Source organism: Hoplias malabaricus, chromosome 9 (genome assembly GCF_029633855.1).
Source record: "Hoplias malabaricus isolate fHopMal1 chromosome 9, fHopMal1.hap1, whole genome shotgun sequence".
Classification (NCBI taxonomy): domain Eukaryota; kingdom Metazoa; phylum Chordata; class Actinopteri; order Characiformes; family Erythrinidae; genus Hoplias; species Hoplias malabaricus.
Genome location: NC_089808.1, coordinates 29,497,468 through 29,514,835, shown reverse-complemented (window position 1 = coordinate 29,514,835; position 17,368 = coordinate 29,497,468). Strand labels below are relative to the sequence as shown.

General features: G+C 40.9%; 1 protein-coding gene across 2 annotated transcripts in view; it reads right to left on the bottom strand.

The window, feature by feature from the left end:
• shroom4 (shroom family member 4) overlaps positions 1–17,368 on the bottom strand; it is a 55,902-nt gene that overhangs the window by 8,467 nt on the left and 30,067 nt on the right. Inside the window, exons 1-3 of one of the 2 annotated variants that reach the window (XM_066680654.1) lie at positions 6,489–6,692; positions 4,516–4,671; positions 390–3,306 (exon numbers count right to left, since the gene is read on the bottom strand). In XM_066680654.1, coding sequence (XP_066536751.1) covers positions 390–3,306; positions 4,516–4,571 — 2,973 coding nt within the window. In that variant the 5' untranslated portion in view covers positions 4,572–4,671; positions 6,489–6,692. Of the gene's footprint in view, positions 1–389; positions 3,307–4,515; positions 4,672–6,488; positions 6,693–17,368 lie in introns of those variants that run through there. The other variant, XM_066680653.1, reaches the window with a different exon arrangement.

Genomic DNA, 17,368 nt, shown 5'->3' with positions numbered 1-17,368 from the left:
AGATTATACTCAATTATTTATTTACTGACGAAAATGACCCAATATTACATCTGTGATCTTTGCTTTCGGTATTTATTCCTAGTAACTCTTGGTCAGTTCTGGACATTAGTTTGGAGGGACTTTAGCCAGTTCCTCCATATCAAACAGCTTCAACTCTGGGACGCTGCTTGGCTTCCTCAAATTAACTGCTTTGTTTAGATTCAAAAGGCAGAATAAGTCAATCATAATAGATCATTTAAAATAATAAAATTAGAACAAAAAATTTGAATATGGCCAAAACCTAATGTACATATAACAAGAAATGCTTGTTATATTTTATAAAATCATGTTATTGATATATAACATAAGCATAGAATATATATTGTATTACATTTCAGTAAAAATCTTACCTCTGTTGGCGTGTAGCTCCTGGCTTTGTGTCCAGGGAGTAAGCAGGAGTGGTCAGACAGATACTGCTGGCTCATTACAGGTCTGAAGGCTGAGCATGGCTTTTGGATATTAAGGCTAGTCTTGCTATGGGAGTTGTCTGGATAACAACAGTTGGGAATTGGAGTCTGAGAAGTGAGCGGGTGTTTCAGGTGGTTAACATGAGGCAAAGGTGGTGGCATTATGGTACTGCTGAGGTTATGACCTGAATATATGACATTCGTGTCTGTGTGTCTTTTTCTCTCAGTCTGCTGTTCTCTTTCTGTCTCCTTCATTGCTCTCTCTCTCTCCCTCTCTTGCTCCACATTCTGCTCCTTTTCCCAAGCCTGCAGTCTCTCCAGTTCTCGAAGTCTCTCCTGCTCTTGAAATCTTTCTTGCTCTTGAAGTCTCTCCTGCTCTCGAAGTCTTTCTTGCTCTCGAAGTCTCTCCTGCTCTCGAAGTCTCTCCTGCTCATGAAGTCTCTCCTGCTCATGAAGTCTCTCCTGCTCTCGAAGTCTTTCTTGCTCTCGAAGTCTCTCCTGCTCTTGAAATCTTTCTTGCTCTCGAAGTCTCTCCTGCTCTCGAAGTCTTTCTTGCTCTCGAAGTCGCTCCTGCTCATGAAGTCTTTCCTGCTCATGAAGTCTTGCCTGCTCCCTTTCCCTCTCTTTCTCTCTCTCCCTTTCCCATTCTCTCTCCATCATCTCTCTGTCTCTCTCTTGTTGCGCCCTGTTTAACTGTCTTCTATTCTCAAGTGAATTCATTACAGTTCCATCATGGACACCCTGGTAAGAGAACCTCCTGCGTCCAAGGTCAGGAATTGACTCTCGGGGATCGGGAGAAGATGGGTCCTCCTTCTGCCCTTGCTTAACTGGCCTCTGGCGACGGCTCGTCAAGCTTGCAAGGTTGGTCACAGACTGGCTCAGGTTCCTGATAGTCTCCTCAAAGAACTTCCTCCGATCTGCAAAAGGAGGGATGTCACAGTCTTCTGCTCGACTGGACCTCCCACTAGAAGAACCAACTCTTGCTCTTGTTGTTCCAGACTTCCAAGATGTCTGTCCAGTTCCTTCAACACTTTTCTTCATGGATAATTCCATTTCAGGTTGCAGTTTGTGTTCTGGTGTCCAGCGCCATCTACGGGCTTTACCTGCTGATGCCACCTCTTCAACCACATGTGTACATGCCAGTCTCTTGACCTCAGCTGATGAAACCCCCTGGACTTCATGCTGAGAGGTTTGAGTGTCCTCTGTCCTGGTTCTTAAATGAGCGAGAGTGTTTATTCCAGCAAATTTGTCTGAATCTTGCTGAAATGTTGAGTTTACGGAAGTCTTTCTGGGCTGAGATTGAGTAAATGCAGTGTTGTATGAGCCAGTGTGGTTACTGCTTTGGATTTGTGGTCTGGGTTGATGGATTCCTGGAGATTCTGGTGGGGATTCTTCTTCCGTATGAAATGTTGCACCATCTTCTTCTTCTAATGTATTCCCATCACAGAGTAGTCCACTTTTGCTCTTTTGCAGCTGAGCCTTCTTCCTCTGGATCTCATTGCGAAGATTTGTGGCAAAACGTTCATTCCGACGTCGAGAATTTGATGAACGAAATTGCCGCCTCTGACGGGGCTTTGAAACTTCAGCTTCATCTCCCCTTCTTCCATCTATTTCGTGGTCCTCTTCCAATAGTGTATCCATACTGGCAGCAGCACTAATTGGCCCAAAATCTCTCTCCAAAATCTCAGAGTCTATGGAGAACTCAGACACAGAGAATCCATTTCTTGTTGGTTCACCTGGAACACTGACAGATCGTCCCCAGGAATGCTGGCTAGGAGACAGACTCTGGCCAGAATCAAATGGTTCCTCCTCTACCCTTTGGTCTTCCAGGTCGGAAGTAGCTATTGACCCAGGGGTGGAGCACCTGCTGCCTTCCCATTTAACCTGGAAAGCAACATCTGGACTGTTTTCTCTAGGGTCCATTTTAGGGTGCACAGGATGAGGCCACTCTTTAGATGGTGCTATGGAATGTTGACTGTGGTCACTAGAGATGTGTATGGGAGTAGCAAGTAATTTTTCAGGTGCGCTATGTCTGTGCATCTTGGATGGGACGTTGCTGTCTAAATGGCTGACTTGGGACTCAGGACACTCTTCTGGATGAAGACTGGATGAATAACTCTCTAAAGGCTGGAGGTGACCGTTCTTTTCAATCTCATCTGCTGATCCATCTTGTTCATCTATACATTGTTCTCTTTGAGAACTTAAGGTGTAGTAAGGTTCTGTGCCATTAGTTTTCAAATCCTGGCCGTTTTCCTCATTTTTATTATTCTGAGGGCCACTCCCATTTAGTTCCTCATGAATGTGAGGTGGGTTCTCCATCATGCAGCAAGTCATATTTGGAATACCAACAGGATCAGAGACACAACGTTTATCCGTCACTCCTGGTCTGCCTCTGGTGGCCCTAAAGCTATCCTTCCTCATGGGAGGCTGTGGAGGCCCACACTTCTCTTCGTCATAGCTGTAAGACGATGGCCGTACTTTAGTCTCTGGCCTGTGAGGCAAAGACCTAGACTTAATGCTTGCCTCCTCAAAATGGATCTCTCCAGGGCCACTGGCTGCAGAGTGTGTACTGCCCTCTGAAAATCTACAGGAGGGGCCTAAACCCTGAAGGAGGCTGTCCATGGAGCTGTTCTCCTCTGGTCGTAGTGAAACTGTGTAGTCAGAAGTGTTTGAGCTGGCAGAGAAAGAGCTGTAAGCAGAGTCCCGTTTATTATTGAAGATGGCAGGATCGATAGGGGAGAGCTGGCTGTCGAAGTAACCCTGGTTGGAAGGGTTCTCCAGACTTTCCATACTCCCCAAGGAGCTGCTGCGATCTGTGCTGTAGTGCCTGGAGAGGTGGCCCAACTGCATGGATAGCTCACTATAGAGAAACAAAGAGAGAAAGAGAAGGATGAGGAGTGAGACTAAGCAGAAAAAAATAAGAGGTAGAGAAGACAAATGGCAGGATTTCTAAAACAGCAGGAAAAAAAAAAAATCAGGAAACATACAGAAAACCACAATCAACCAGATAACTTTTTTTAAGGGAATATCAAGTTCACAAATCACAATATATGGAAAACAATGGAGCTTCTCTTTTTTTTCCCCAGAGCTCTTTTTTCCTGCCTGCACTGGAGGCAATACTAGGAAGAAAGGAAATGAGATTTCCACTAGGGAAATCTCACATCTTTCCCAACATTATTCCTATTCCATCACCTTAAGGCAACACAGAAATTGACAGTGTTCACAGCTCTTAGAGTGACCCATTTTTATTTGTTCTGCGGTGCTCACAATTTAGCTGTAAGAATACTGTTGGTTTTAGAAATCTGATTAAAATATAATAAAGTGAACACAAACATTAATCGTTCATTCATTCATTGAAACTACCCGGAATCACTTGGCGCAAGGTAAGAATACACCCTGAAAGGGGCACCAGTCTTTTGCAGGGCAACACACACTCACACTTATGGACGTTTTTGAGCAGCCAATCCACCTACCAACATGTGTTTTTGGACTGTGGGAGGAAACCAGAGCACTTGGAGGAAACCTACACAGACACAGATAGCTGTGTGACTGTGACGCTACTTATTGTGGCACCGTGCTGCCCTCAAACATTAATCAAATGTTCTTAAAATTGATTATGAAATGAGGTGCAGCCAAGGGGAATAGTTACAGAAAGGTTCTGTGCACAGAAACCTTTAATGTTCAAATAAGATTCAACGCATTGGAACGCTTTGTGGTAATTTTTAAATATCATTGTAGATCTAATCAGAAAATCTGTAATTCCATTTTAGTGTCAGTCTTTGATGAAGGCATTAATCAAAAGCCTAAAAATAGCAGTGGCATCCGGCAAGGCATGTGGTGACAGAAGACCACAGGTTTCTTGCTGATTATGTTTCTTTAGCTACACAGAGGTAGAAAAAAGCAATATATTTCTCTCTCCCTTCCAAAGTTTAACAGAGAAAGAGAGATACCTCTTTTACAACTCCACCCTCTCTTTGATCTCCTCTCAAATTTGTAGTGAAAATTAATGTCAAATCTAATTGGGTATATAAAGTTGTGATTAAAGGCAGAAGAGGTGAATGTGTCCCACCTGTTGTCACCCCCCGAGTGCCACGGTACATTGAAGCTCGGGGGGTGGAGCTGCATGGCCGGAGGGACGTCCGGACCACCTTCTGGACCCAGCACAGCGGGCTCTGACACCTTGGCCAAGTGCCAGGAGTGAGGACGGATCAGCGGCACAGTGCGTCTGCCAGGAAAAAAAATAAAATAGACACGTGTATATATAAGAAACTAAACACTGATGGTACATTGCTGTTTCTGTCACAAAACAAAATCAACAGTGTCAGTGAGTGAATGTACTTATATATGAGAAAGAAACTAGTCAGAGTGAAATGACGCGAGCCAGACGTGACGTGAGCCAGTGGTAGTGCAAAGTGATGGGAAATGCGACAACATTTGTCAATATTATGATGACTATGTCATATTATGTCACAATATCCTTCTCTGTGGCCTGAACATAATAGCTGCACACTTTACAGTAAATATGAACACTGAAATTGGAAGCCGTTGAAAAAGCAGTAATTTTCAGCCTTATCCTTAAGTTGGTCCTCCATCACAGCTTTGAGAAAAAAGGAGATATAACAACTGTACTGGGACCTGTACTGGGATTCTTCTTCAGAATCTGATTATATTAACTGCAGATCATAGATTTCCTACTACAAGTTCGTCTAGAAATTTGTGTAGTTAATACGCGTGTGTGAAATTAAAAGCATTATTATGACCAGGTTTTGGGTAGAAGTATTACTCACATTAGCTACAGTTTAAACCGTGTCTCAGAAACAGGTGCTCAGAGGAATGAGTGGAAGAAACAGTGTTGTTATTGAAAAACAGGTATGTTAGGATGCTCCTCAGCCAATCAGAATGTTGTAGTTGCACTTAACATTTGCTTAATGAATGTTCAAAAAAAGCCATATCAGTGTCTACATCAAAGGTTTCTGAACAATGTGGTTATTGCTTTAAATATACACACAGTTCCTGCCTTTCATATAAAAATTCACGATTCACAAAAAATCTTTGATGTCCCAACCAAAGTTCTGAATAAAGGGAAACGACATAAAAAACCTGTGAAAAATCTTGAAAATTATTTCTTTAATATTTCTGTAATATCTACAGTGCTGATGGAACAAGGCCAAGATTCCAGGTACATCCCATTACCCTCACTGACAGAAAAGAAAATATTCCCAAACATTCCGGATGACGATATGCTTCCCAGGGGAATGACAGCCCTGAATGGCTTATTATTTCACTTAGAATAATAATGGTGTTCCCTAAGGACAATTTAGTGAGGAAACAAAACTCACCAAATGGGAAACTTTGGAAAAGAACACACTGAAAATAGCATTTCGCAGGCACAGTGTCGGAAGCCTATAATATTCATGTTTACAGTGAAGTTAATTTAAGCCCATGGCTTGCTTTTAGAGTCATATGAAAACTAAAATGAGAAAAGAGCTATAGAAATGCATCTTACGAAACTCAAGAAGAGACTGTCATCCCAGACAAAAAGCCACAAGTATAAAATGGAATTAGCGACTTAACTAAGCACACCTGTGCTGTGTTTCTTTAAGGCTCTGTACAATAAGGAGTATCATTATCTTATGTTGTGAGCATTACATCAAACACTATCCCAGACAGAATGGTTTAAGTACTACAAAACCATAGGGAAATTGGGCCTAGACCGTAACAAAGTCAAGTAGCGTTTCCGGAAATAGACTTCACAAGACTCAGTTCATTTCTATTTAGAAACACTTGTGTTTCAATAAGTCACAGTACTCACAGAAACCATCACAGACCACAGGCAAGTGAATATACACACGCGCATCATGAAAACAAACCACAAACGACCATGTAAGGACCGCTGGCAGCACTATATTGAAGGGTAGCATTTGTAATAGCTACAATTTTAAAGACTGACATAAGCCTGAAGAAAAATTCAGTTTAAACCTTTATAAACCTATATAGTCCAAAGTATGGAGAAAAGGAATTAAAACACTGATAGTTACTTACTCTGGTTATAACATGTCCGGCGGATGTCCACAGTATGCAATGTAAAAAAGTTTAAAATAAATAAAAGCAAAAATCTTCACCGATCAAGTTCAAATGAAGTCACATAGTAGTCCTCAGAACACGGAGCCGAAAGTAAAACTGTTCATGGTATCTGTGGTTAGACCTTATCAGGACCCTAACAGCTCCAGTGGTCATATGAGTGAAGGTTTGTGGTCATTTAGCAGTAATGAAGCAGCCCGAAGCTCTGAACTGAATTTTAGTCCAGGAAGAATGAACACACGAATACATCCCCAGCACACACTCATAGCACTACCCTCTCCCCCTCCCTCTGTCTACATCTCTAGTTAGAGCCAAAGACAAGGCAGTCCTCACTCACCCTCACCCACACACACACATACATACACATACACACATATACACACATACACAAACCTCCTACTCACTCTCTCTAATGACATTATTGAGAGGAAGTGGTTCTCAGACGGAGAGGAAACTATGTTCGGAGCAGATAAAGAGGCAAGCTGCTGCTAAAATAATACCCAGGGTACTCTCCTATTATTGTTTGAATGAGGGGAAAAAATGTAAGGACCACTTCCTGTCTCTCTGGGAGAGCTGTCAGCTTTGAGCTGTGACTAGCGGGGAGAGAGAGCGAGAGAGCGAAAGAGAGAGAGAGAGAGAAGGGAGGATGGACAGAGCGGTGGGGAGAGGAGATAATAAGAGAAAAAAGGTAGAGAGAAAGAGAGTGAGGAACGCGGGGGGGTGGGTGAGCTTCAGTGTTTTCACGGCACGCAGCCAGGTTAAAGTTTTCTTGGCCTTTTCCTCAGTGCTGATAGCACAACAATGCAAGAGCTGTGAGCTCTGCTGTTCAATCAGCATGCTGGAGAGCAAAAAAGAAGCTTAACTCCTTTCAGCTGGCCTTCATAAACAGCTCCCCATCAGAGGGGCTGAGGGAAGCCAGAATGGGGTCAATCCACAACTGGGACGGCGCACAGATGAAAGCGGAAAGTCGGAAATAAAACGCATGGGAGAAATTCTAATAGATTTCTAACTCTCTCTGTGCGTATACTATTTTACGGCAAATGAGGGGTTTACACAGGTGTCTCAGATGGTGGCCTGAGGGATTTTTTTTTTTTTTTAGGAAAGGCTACAACCATAATAACACACTAAACAACATTTAATGGGTTGTATGAGCCAAGGCCTGAAGGTAATGGAACGTTAAAGACAAGGAGGGATATAACTGACAAATTTTAACATACTGCAAAAGCGCTCAAGCAGTTTTATGGCCTCTTTTTTCAAACCACAATAAATCAATGCACAGACAAAATTTTTACCTTGTTCCACTGCGCACACCCTAAAATGTCTCATTGTTTCAGTCTTAAAAATTACATGTTTTATTGAGTGTATCCAACTCATAGACTTTAAACAAATTCAAAGCAAAATGAAAAAAAAAGAGAATCAAAAGCAAAGTTAATGATTCATTAAGTTGAATTAAATACGTTTTTGTTTCTTTTTTATTTCTTTACAACAACCCAATGTCAAAAACTTCCACAATTTCTTCTTTTTTTTCACATCAGAATAACAATTAGTCAGAGCACATACTCAGAATGTCTAAAAATACCCCTAGCTCCTGCTGTCTGGTTAGTGGCAGATGCAAGACTTTGCCATGAATAATCTCTCAGAGTGAATCATTAATTCACTGGTCACATTGCCCCCTTACAAATGGCCATTACAGTTTTCTGATGTGATTTTAGAACAGGAACTGAAACCAGAGGAACCTGTGTGATGGAGAGAGAGCAGAACGCGGAAGACAATTTCAGAATGTTGACATTTTAGGATAGGAGGAGCATTTATTTATTGAGGAGCATGACCTAGAACCATGCAAATGAAGCACATTCTTCAGAAGATTCTAGAACAAAGTTTAACAGGAGAGTAAGCCATGAACCAAGGCGATCATTCTAGAGCAGAGAGGGAAACACTGCAGAAGAGTGAAATATTCTAGAACCGTCTGCAATTTACACACCCAAATGTCTTTACATGTGATGTCTACATCATTCTAGGTCACAACTATATTTATTCTAGAGCTGTTTGAATGTCTGAGGTCAGTTCTAGAATGTTCACCATCATTCACGTTATTCTCAAGCGTTCTAATTAATGATCAATGTAAAATGTTCTAGAATCTTTCCGTCTAATTCTATCCTGCTGTATCTGGCACTCGTGAATTATTAACACAGACATTGCATCAGACACATCTTCCCTTACTCAGAACAGAAAAAAGTCACCCCAGTTTCTTGTGGCATACTTAAAGCAAAAGCCAAATAGTCCAAGCTGAAAAGTCACACAGAATTTTAAACCAGCCACTGAAATCATCCATCCTCTTCAATAAATTTTAGTTCCATCTTTCTGTTCCTATCTAAAGGCTACTGCTGTCTCCAGGTGAATGTTTCTCCTGCTCTAATTCAGCACATGATGAATGTGGTAATCAAATGTTGAGGCACATGTCCACAAGCAAGAAGAAAAACAACAAGCTGCAGATGATTTGCAAGCACTTAACAACATTTCACTTGTCTGCAATACTGTCTTTTGCAATACTGGTATGTTAATCTTGTTATTGGATGTAACCCAATTTCCCCCTCCAAACCTACTCACTGTAAAATTTCGCTACCTAGGTCTGGCCTAACACGCAATAATTTCTCAGAGGCATTTGAAGCCAGCCAGAACGTTTTCAAACAGCCACTTCTGAAACAGTTAAACACACTTCTTTAACATTTATGTCAAATAACAAATGTTTGATCTGGCTAAAATATAGCTGACATAGCATATACATATCCAGTGAGAGCTAAGACTTTTCTCAACCATGGATGCTGAAGCATCACCAGGGATCAAACTCAATCTCCTAATGATAAAACCAGCTGTAAGGAGTAAGGTACCTCTGAAGCCCCAGTAAAGTCAGTTTTTAATATACTGCAAGGCAATTCTATTGTATATAGCAATATAATCACAATTTTTATTCTATCAAGATTTACATTCGGCAAAAACCAGTAATGTTAATTTCTTGTTCTTTTAAGCTTAGACAGCTATGTAGTCTAGATTATACCACAGTTCGTTCCGACGCTTCAATGTGATTGGCTGAGAGACATTCCAGGATTGCTGATATTACACAATAATGGCACTCTGACCAAAGCTCTTCAGGTATCACTCCACAAAATACATGTAACCTAGCAACGGCACCTGAGCTTACACGACAGCGCCATTGTGCTACCCTGTTGAAACATGCTACTTTGCTGCTCTACGCATGCTCAGAGCAAAATTTGTAATGTTTTTCATGTTAAATATGTTTTTCTCCAGTGCATTACACAATCATAGTCCACTGTTTTTATTTGCTTGAGTGTTCCAAAACTACATGAATAACTAGCGAATTAAATGTAAAAAACTATTAAACAATTTCTTATCAACAAAGAATTCTTATATATTTAATAAGGTAAATTTTCCTTTCACATGCCTTATTTTAGAGTTATGTGGACTTAAAAGATTTCTGCTTTCTGACTTTCGTTTAAAAAATTACTAGGTCTATGTGTTTTCTGTGATTGTGTTTAACTAGATTCGAGGCGCGTCTTATCTCCGCTGTGCTTGTTCACCAGCTCACTAGCATGGCTCTGGAGCGATACTCTAAAATACTCACTTTTAACTTAAACAGAGAAAAACTGCCACCGTTTAGTGTATGATATGTCTCATTATGGTCTGAATCCACTGTAAATGATGGTTAAACCATGACATTACTGTCTGCCTCTGTCCTGATTTAAACAGATGTCAGTTCTGAATAATGCAGCCTTGTTTCCCAACAATTTTGGTGTGAATATGGAGCGGCTCACTGGAGAGAACCAAAGATCAAAAATCCTGGACGGGTCCAACATCGCATAAGTTAAAAACCCAGAGTTCGTTGAAAAGAGGAAAAAAAGAAATGTGTGACGGAATGGAACTATTCTACCTTGCGGTTGATAAACAAACAACTAATTTTCCTCTTCTTTATCTTATAACCTAATAATTAATGGCGAATAATTACACTTGAGGTTCATGCTGTAACGTGAGGTATTGGCACTGGTGTGCTGTGGTAGTAGACATGAGGCCCTCTAGTGTATTATTGCTTATTTCTATCTAGTCTAGACTCTAGTTGTCCTTCTATAACCTTTTTCTCAGGCAGTTTATTTAGACTTCATTGTTCCTGGTAATACTCCAAACCACTGCTTCAGCTGGCAATGTCATTAGTTAAATAATAAAACAATGAAACACTTAAATCTGAGAAAGCAAACATAGAAATGCAATAACATCAGATTATTGGACCGAGGTCAAACTGACCAAACGGCGTGGGAAATGTGTGTTTGTTTACATGGATTTGGCCAAGACACAGTGTTGGCTTGTGGGCGTATGTGTATGTATGTGTTTCTGTGATGTTTATGTAAAAGCATTCTAGACATTGCATTACCTTAAAGGGGAAGGATTAATAGGAAAGAGGTAATGAGGAAAGTAAGTCACTTTTCACAAAGAAGCTAGAAGTTTAACACAACCCATATAATGTTTCCACTGTGCTACTGATATGGGGAGATCCTTCAACCAGTTCAAAGATGTGAACTTTGTGAAAGTGTGCACTGTGGAAAGCAACTGGGGTAGGGTTTGAACCCACAACCTCAGGAGTTGTGTGACACTACCTGTTGAGGCACCATTTATCACTTTTATCTTTAAGCTAATGCACTTAAATATTATGTTTTAGAAATAACCAACATTTTGCAAAAATAGTTAAAATGGCTTTTAAATGGCACAGCATACATCACTTTAAATAAACTAAATTTTACATTGTACACTGTACATGGCTTTATTCGCTTCACAGCTATGAATTACGCTGACATTTATAAACATTAGAATTGCCCTGCAAGAAAGCTTTGTTTGTAGATTTCGATTTCTGCAATTACACTATCTCACTCTTACATGGCCGCTATTGAACACACACACAACCACTCTCTCTCGCACACACACACAAACCATTCTTGTGTGCAATCACCATTGTTTGTTCTGTAGTCACCCATTTCCCGAAAACACACTGCCTGCATTCCATATAATGACCAGCGCTCAGAGCGTTACTGCCCCAGGCCTAGCGCCAGTCTCTCAGGAAGAGAGCCGTCCACTGCTGGCCTCCTGAGCACAATGGACTGTTTGTTGTTTTGGATTTCTTCACCCTTTTTCTCCCTCTCGTTTAGTATTTTGCTAAAGAAGAAGAATGAATTTTAGACTTCTGCCAGACAAACAGCTTATCAGCGATACTCACCCCTCCCTACTTCAATTTAGTCTGGACTTCCTCATGCAAACTAAATGAAGTGTTGAGTCATGGCCCAGGTGCCTGTCTGCCACACTAAAGAACGCAGCAACATCAAATGATCAAAGAAAGATGTAAACCAAGTCAGCATTCAGCTATTTAAAGAATTGTAACTGTGCACGTAGAGCTTGCACAAACAAACAAAACAAACCCAAACATAAAAAGGAGTAGCTACCCAGGAGCACAAGCATGCATTAGGGGGATACGATTCCTTCAACATAGTACTACACCTAACTGATGCTCTGTTATATGTTAAATATGTATAGACATATTCCATCATTCAATATTTATCAGTTAGATTCAGACTGTAAAACCACAGTTATATCAAAAAGCAAAATAAAACACTTCAAAATGGCCCGTGCTTCCTGTTCAAAAGTCATCTTGGTTTCATTAAATGCAAATGCTTCAGCTATTCTACACAGTACACTGACCATCTGCAGCTAAGTCTATATAACTGACCTATTCATCTCTGATCATGCACATCCTCTACAGGACAATGTGGTCCACATCTTGTGTGCATGTGTGGCGTCCAGTCCAGTCCAGTCAGTCTCTATCAGAGTGCTATAACAGAGAGAAATAGAGAAGTAGTCCCCCACGATTGATGGCAGTGCTAATAAAAAGCAGCCATGTTGATTTGTGTGGTCAGACAGTAATGGAATCCCAATGGCAGCCAGCCTTAGACCCCACACTGAGAGAAGCCATCTGTACTGATGACTCTGCATGTTTCAAACTGGACTCAGTGTCCTGTCTCTGAATTCTTACCACACACACTTTCACAAACATTCAGTTAAACACACACTCGTTTGTTCATTTTCATAGCTCATGGTCAAAAACCGGTCAGAGAGCGAGAGTGAGAAACATTGAAGAGTAGAAAACGAAAGAGAACGAACGAGAGGTAAATGAGGAAAAATCTTGAGACAGAGATTAATAAAAATATAAAGAAAATGAAAATCAGATTAAAAATTAGAGAGAAAGAAAAAGTGAAAGAGAGAACATCTATGAGTATAAAGTCAGAGATCTGGAAGAGCGAGCGAGCGAGCGAGAGAGAATAAGAATGTTTGGGGGATGGCTTGAGAATGTCTGGAATGTCCATTGTTTTGGAAGGACTTGGAGCTCCTTTGTTTTTCCATTCCTTGGCACAGTGGGAGGGGGTCCTGCCAGCCCATCAAAGTGCTTCTCTGGAAACTTCCTGATGCTGTTCTCCCTGAACTTGTCTGTCTCTCCTCTCACCCCCTTAAAGCTCGTTTGTCTCTCCTCTTGCCATCTCTGGAAGATCTGAGAGAGCCGACACATCCCCTGTGGCCCATAAACGCTATTGAGCTTGGCTTCAGAGGAGTCTTTACCTAGCAGTGTGTGTTAGAACTCCACATGCTCTAGACACTCTGTCCCCTGCTGAGAAGAGCAGCAGACTGCTTTGAGTTCAACACACTGCCCATTTGGTGTGTGTATGTCAACTAAGGAACAAGGAACATAAAATAAATGTATGATAGATGGAGCTGGTCCTCAACCACTCTAAACACCCATCACAATACATGAGGTTTCTTCTTGGATGCAGACAATATACAGTATACATTTCTCTCAGTGCTACTTGCTGCTGTAATCTTGTGAACAAGAAGCCTCAATGAGTAAACATTGTCCTGTGTGCTGCAAGTTGGGCATCCGATTTGTCCATTCACACGTCCTTTACAGTGTAAACCAACACATTAATAAATAATGCTGTGCTAGTATGTGATGAAATAAGTGGAAAAAGTTTCAGTGATAACCCAAACAAGCACTGTTAATAATGTATGAACAAATAGCGGCATAAACACAGACCACAGGAAAATTTAGAACATAATTTAAACAGAAGAATATATCCATTCAAATAATTTCTGACCAAAAAGCAAGCCAAAAAGGTAATACAAACGGTATTTAATCATTCAAATACAAACCGGACTCCAAAAAAGTTGGGACACTAAACAAATTGAGAATAAAAACTGAATGCAATGATGTGGAGGTGCCAACATCTAATATTTTATTCAGAATTGAACACAAATCACAGATCAAAAGTTTAAACTGAGAGAATGTTTTAGAGAGAGAGAGAGAATCATTTTAAGGGAAAAATATGTTGTTTCAAAATTTCACAGCGTCAACAAATCCCAAAAAAGTTGGGACAAGGCCATTTTTTACCACTGTGTGGCATCCCCCCTTCTTACAACACTCAACAGATGTCTGGGGACAGAGGATACCAGTTTATCAAGTTTAGAAATAGGAATGCTCTCCCATTCATGTCTAATACGGGTCTCTAACTGTTCAATCGTCTTGGGCCTTCTTTGTCGCACCTTCCCCTTTATGATGTGCCAAATGTTCTCTATAGGTGAAAGATCTGGACTGCAGGCTGGCCATTTCAGTACCCGGATCCTTCTCCTATGTAGCCATGATGTTGTGATTGCTGCAGAATGTGGTTTGGCATTATCTTGTTGAAAAATGCAGGGTCTTCCCTGAAAGAGATGACGTCTAGATGTTCTAGAACCTGAACATAGTTCTCTGCATTAATGGTGCCTTTCCAGACATGCAAGCTGCCCATGCCACAAGCACTCATGCAACCCCATACCATCAGTGATGCAGGCTTCTGAAGGGAGCGTTGATAACAACTTGGATTATCCTTGTCCTCTCTGGTCCAGAGGACATGATGTCCCAGTGTTCCATTAAGAACTTCAAATCGTGACTCATCTGACCACAGAACAGTCTTCCATTTTACCACACTCCATTTTAAAAGACCCCTGGCCCAGTGCAAACATCTGAGCTTGTGGAGCTTGCTTAGAAATGGCTTCCTCTTTGCACTGTAGAGTTTCAGCTGGCAACGGCGGATGGCACGGTGGATTGTGTTCACTGACAATGCTTTCTGGAAGTATTCCTGAGCCCATTCTGTTATTTCCTTGACAGTGGCATTCCTGTTTGAGGTGAAGTGACGCTTAAGGGCCTGGAGATCATGAGCATCCAGTAGAGTTTTACGGCCTTGACCCTTAGGCACAGCAATTGTTCCAGATTCTCTGAATCTTTTGATGATGTTACACACGGTTGATGATGATAACTCAAAAGTTTTTGCTATTTTACCCTGGATAACACCACTCTGGTATCTTTCTGCTCAACAATGGTGGAATTGGTGATCCTCTTACCTCTTACACAGACACTCTGAGAAGCACTTTTTATACCCAATCATGTTGTCAATTGACCTAATTAGTGTTAATTGGTCTTCCAGCTGTTCGTTATATGCTCAATTTCCTTTTTCCAGCCACTTATTGCTACTTGTCCCAACTTTTTGGGGATTTGTTGACACTGTGAAATTTTGAATCAACATATTTTTCCTTTAAAATGTTACATTTACTCAGATTAAACTTTTGATCTGTTATCTATGTCCTATTACAAATAAAATATTGACATTTGCCATCTCCACATCATTGCATTCAGTTTTTATTCACAATTTGTTTAGTGTCCCAACTTTTTGGGAATCCGGTTTGTATTTAGATATGAGCAAATTAAAACTACATACATATATATAGAGCGCTTGATTTTTTACTAGATTCCATTTATATTATGATTAATATCATCATCACAAAAAAAAGCCCCAAATGACATGGTTTACAATAAACACTGATTTAATAAAATAAACAAACAAACTGTACATGCCACTTTATAATTAGTAAATTTGGCTTTAAACGTGTAATTACGGCCCAGTGGAAAGTGTGGGCTGAAGGGGCATATAACACCCCCAGCACTGGGCTTTGGAGTACTGTCCTCTGGATGATGGAGCTCTATCTAATATGTTTGGGATGGGCTGGAGTTATGTTTGTGATTTAGAACTGATCATATAATGAATGCCTGAAGAGCATTACTGTAGAGGAGCATAATGTCAGCAGATCCTCATGACAAAGGTTTAGGTAAAGCTTTCCTAAAAAAGGAGTAGAACGTGTTACTAGAGTATATAGAGATTTTTACTATGTGTACCATTTTGGAGACGTGAGAACTCTTCTACACTGCTCAATCACTTGATTAGGAACTCCTGCACTGCTTCGACATTCATTTTCTATTTTATCAGCTCCACTGACCATAACGGAGCACAGCATGGTTGCTGGAGTTATTAACCCCTTCCGTGTCACTGTTGGACAGAGAACAGTCCACTAATGAAAAACATCCAGCCAACAGCATCCTGTGTCCAACGATGAAGGACTAGAGGACAACTAACAAAAACTGTGCAGCAACAGAAATGCTGTCTCTGATTTTACAAGATGGATCAACAAGGTACAAGGTCCTACAGAGTGGACAGTGAGTGGCCACAATGTCTAAAAACTCTAGGCATACTGCTGTGCCTGATCCACTCGTACCAGCTCAACACACACCAGTGCAATCATACCTGCTCTGTGGTGGTCCTGTGGGGATCCTGACCCCCATTGAGGAACAGGATAACAAAGCTTGCAAATGGACTACAATGTGTAATGTGTAACTACAAATTCCTCCTATATGGTCAGTGGACTTGATTAAATGGATGAGTATAGATACAAGGTGGACGTTGCTAATCCTGTGATTATTTAGTGCATAATATTAATAGTGCTCTGGTAAATGTTATTTTTGTTAGACTTGTTGTTGAGACTTGTACATTTCTCCATTTAAGGCATAGAGGACGTTCCTCATGATTTTCATTGTGATCAGGGAGCATGAGCATGAGTGTAAAGGAAGTGTATTTTTTCCTTGCCTGCAGTGAGTAAGAATGTGTCAGGCCTCACATAAAGCATAGTGAATATTGCAGGGCAGACAGCCTTGGCTTCTTCACATGGCTTTCCTGTAATGTCCTGCCCTTCCTCTTTGTGTGTGTGTGTGCCTTGCATGATGTGTGGTCACTCCTATACACTCACAATCTAAACAGTGGCTCCTGCTATTGAACTTGTTCTGGGTAGGGATTAAAAGTGCGTTCCTTGTTAACGGCTGTGGGCTCCATGTAAACATTTTTGGTCTTCTGCTCACAAGTCTCAGACTGGACAGCCTAAAAATGCCGCTAGGCTCAGCGGCTGCAACAGGAAGCAGGAGGGGGAAATGTTGCTGGGAGGACCAGGAAGTGTGACGTGAAGGGCTAGGAATTTCCCAAAGACTGAGCAGCAGTCAGGATGGCAAGCTGCACTGATCGGCACCGCACCCTTGGCAAGAACAGCAAGTATAGAAGATGGTATGGTCTAATCTTTTATAAAGTAGTAGAGTCCAGGTATGAACATTAATTGACTCAACCAAGTTCAAGTATAACATTAGATAAATAAAATTATATAATGTATACTATCGTGTTGTAATTGTTTGTCCTTTTAACAATGTAAAGCTCAAATCGATTTTAAGCCTTTCTTATCAACATGGTGGAACCAGCCTAAGATCAATGCAATTTGCAGTCTCATGCAGCTTCCTGCCTTATTACAGAAATCTGTATATCAAAATAGCCAAAGGATGTGATGTGTTGATGTGCACACACACACACACAGAGTCTGAAATGACA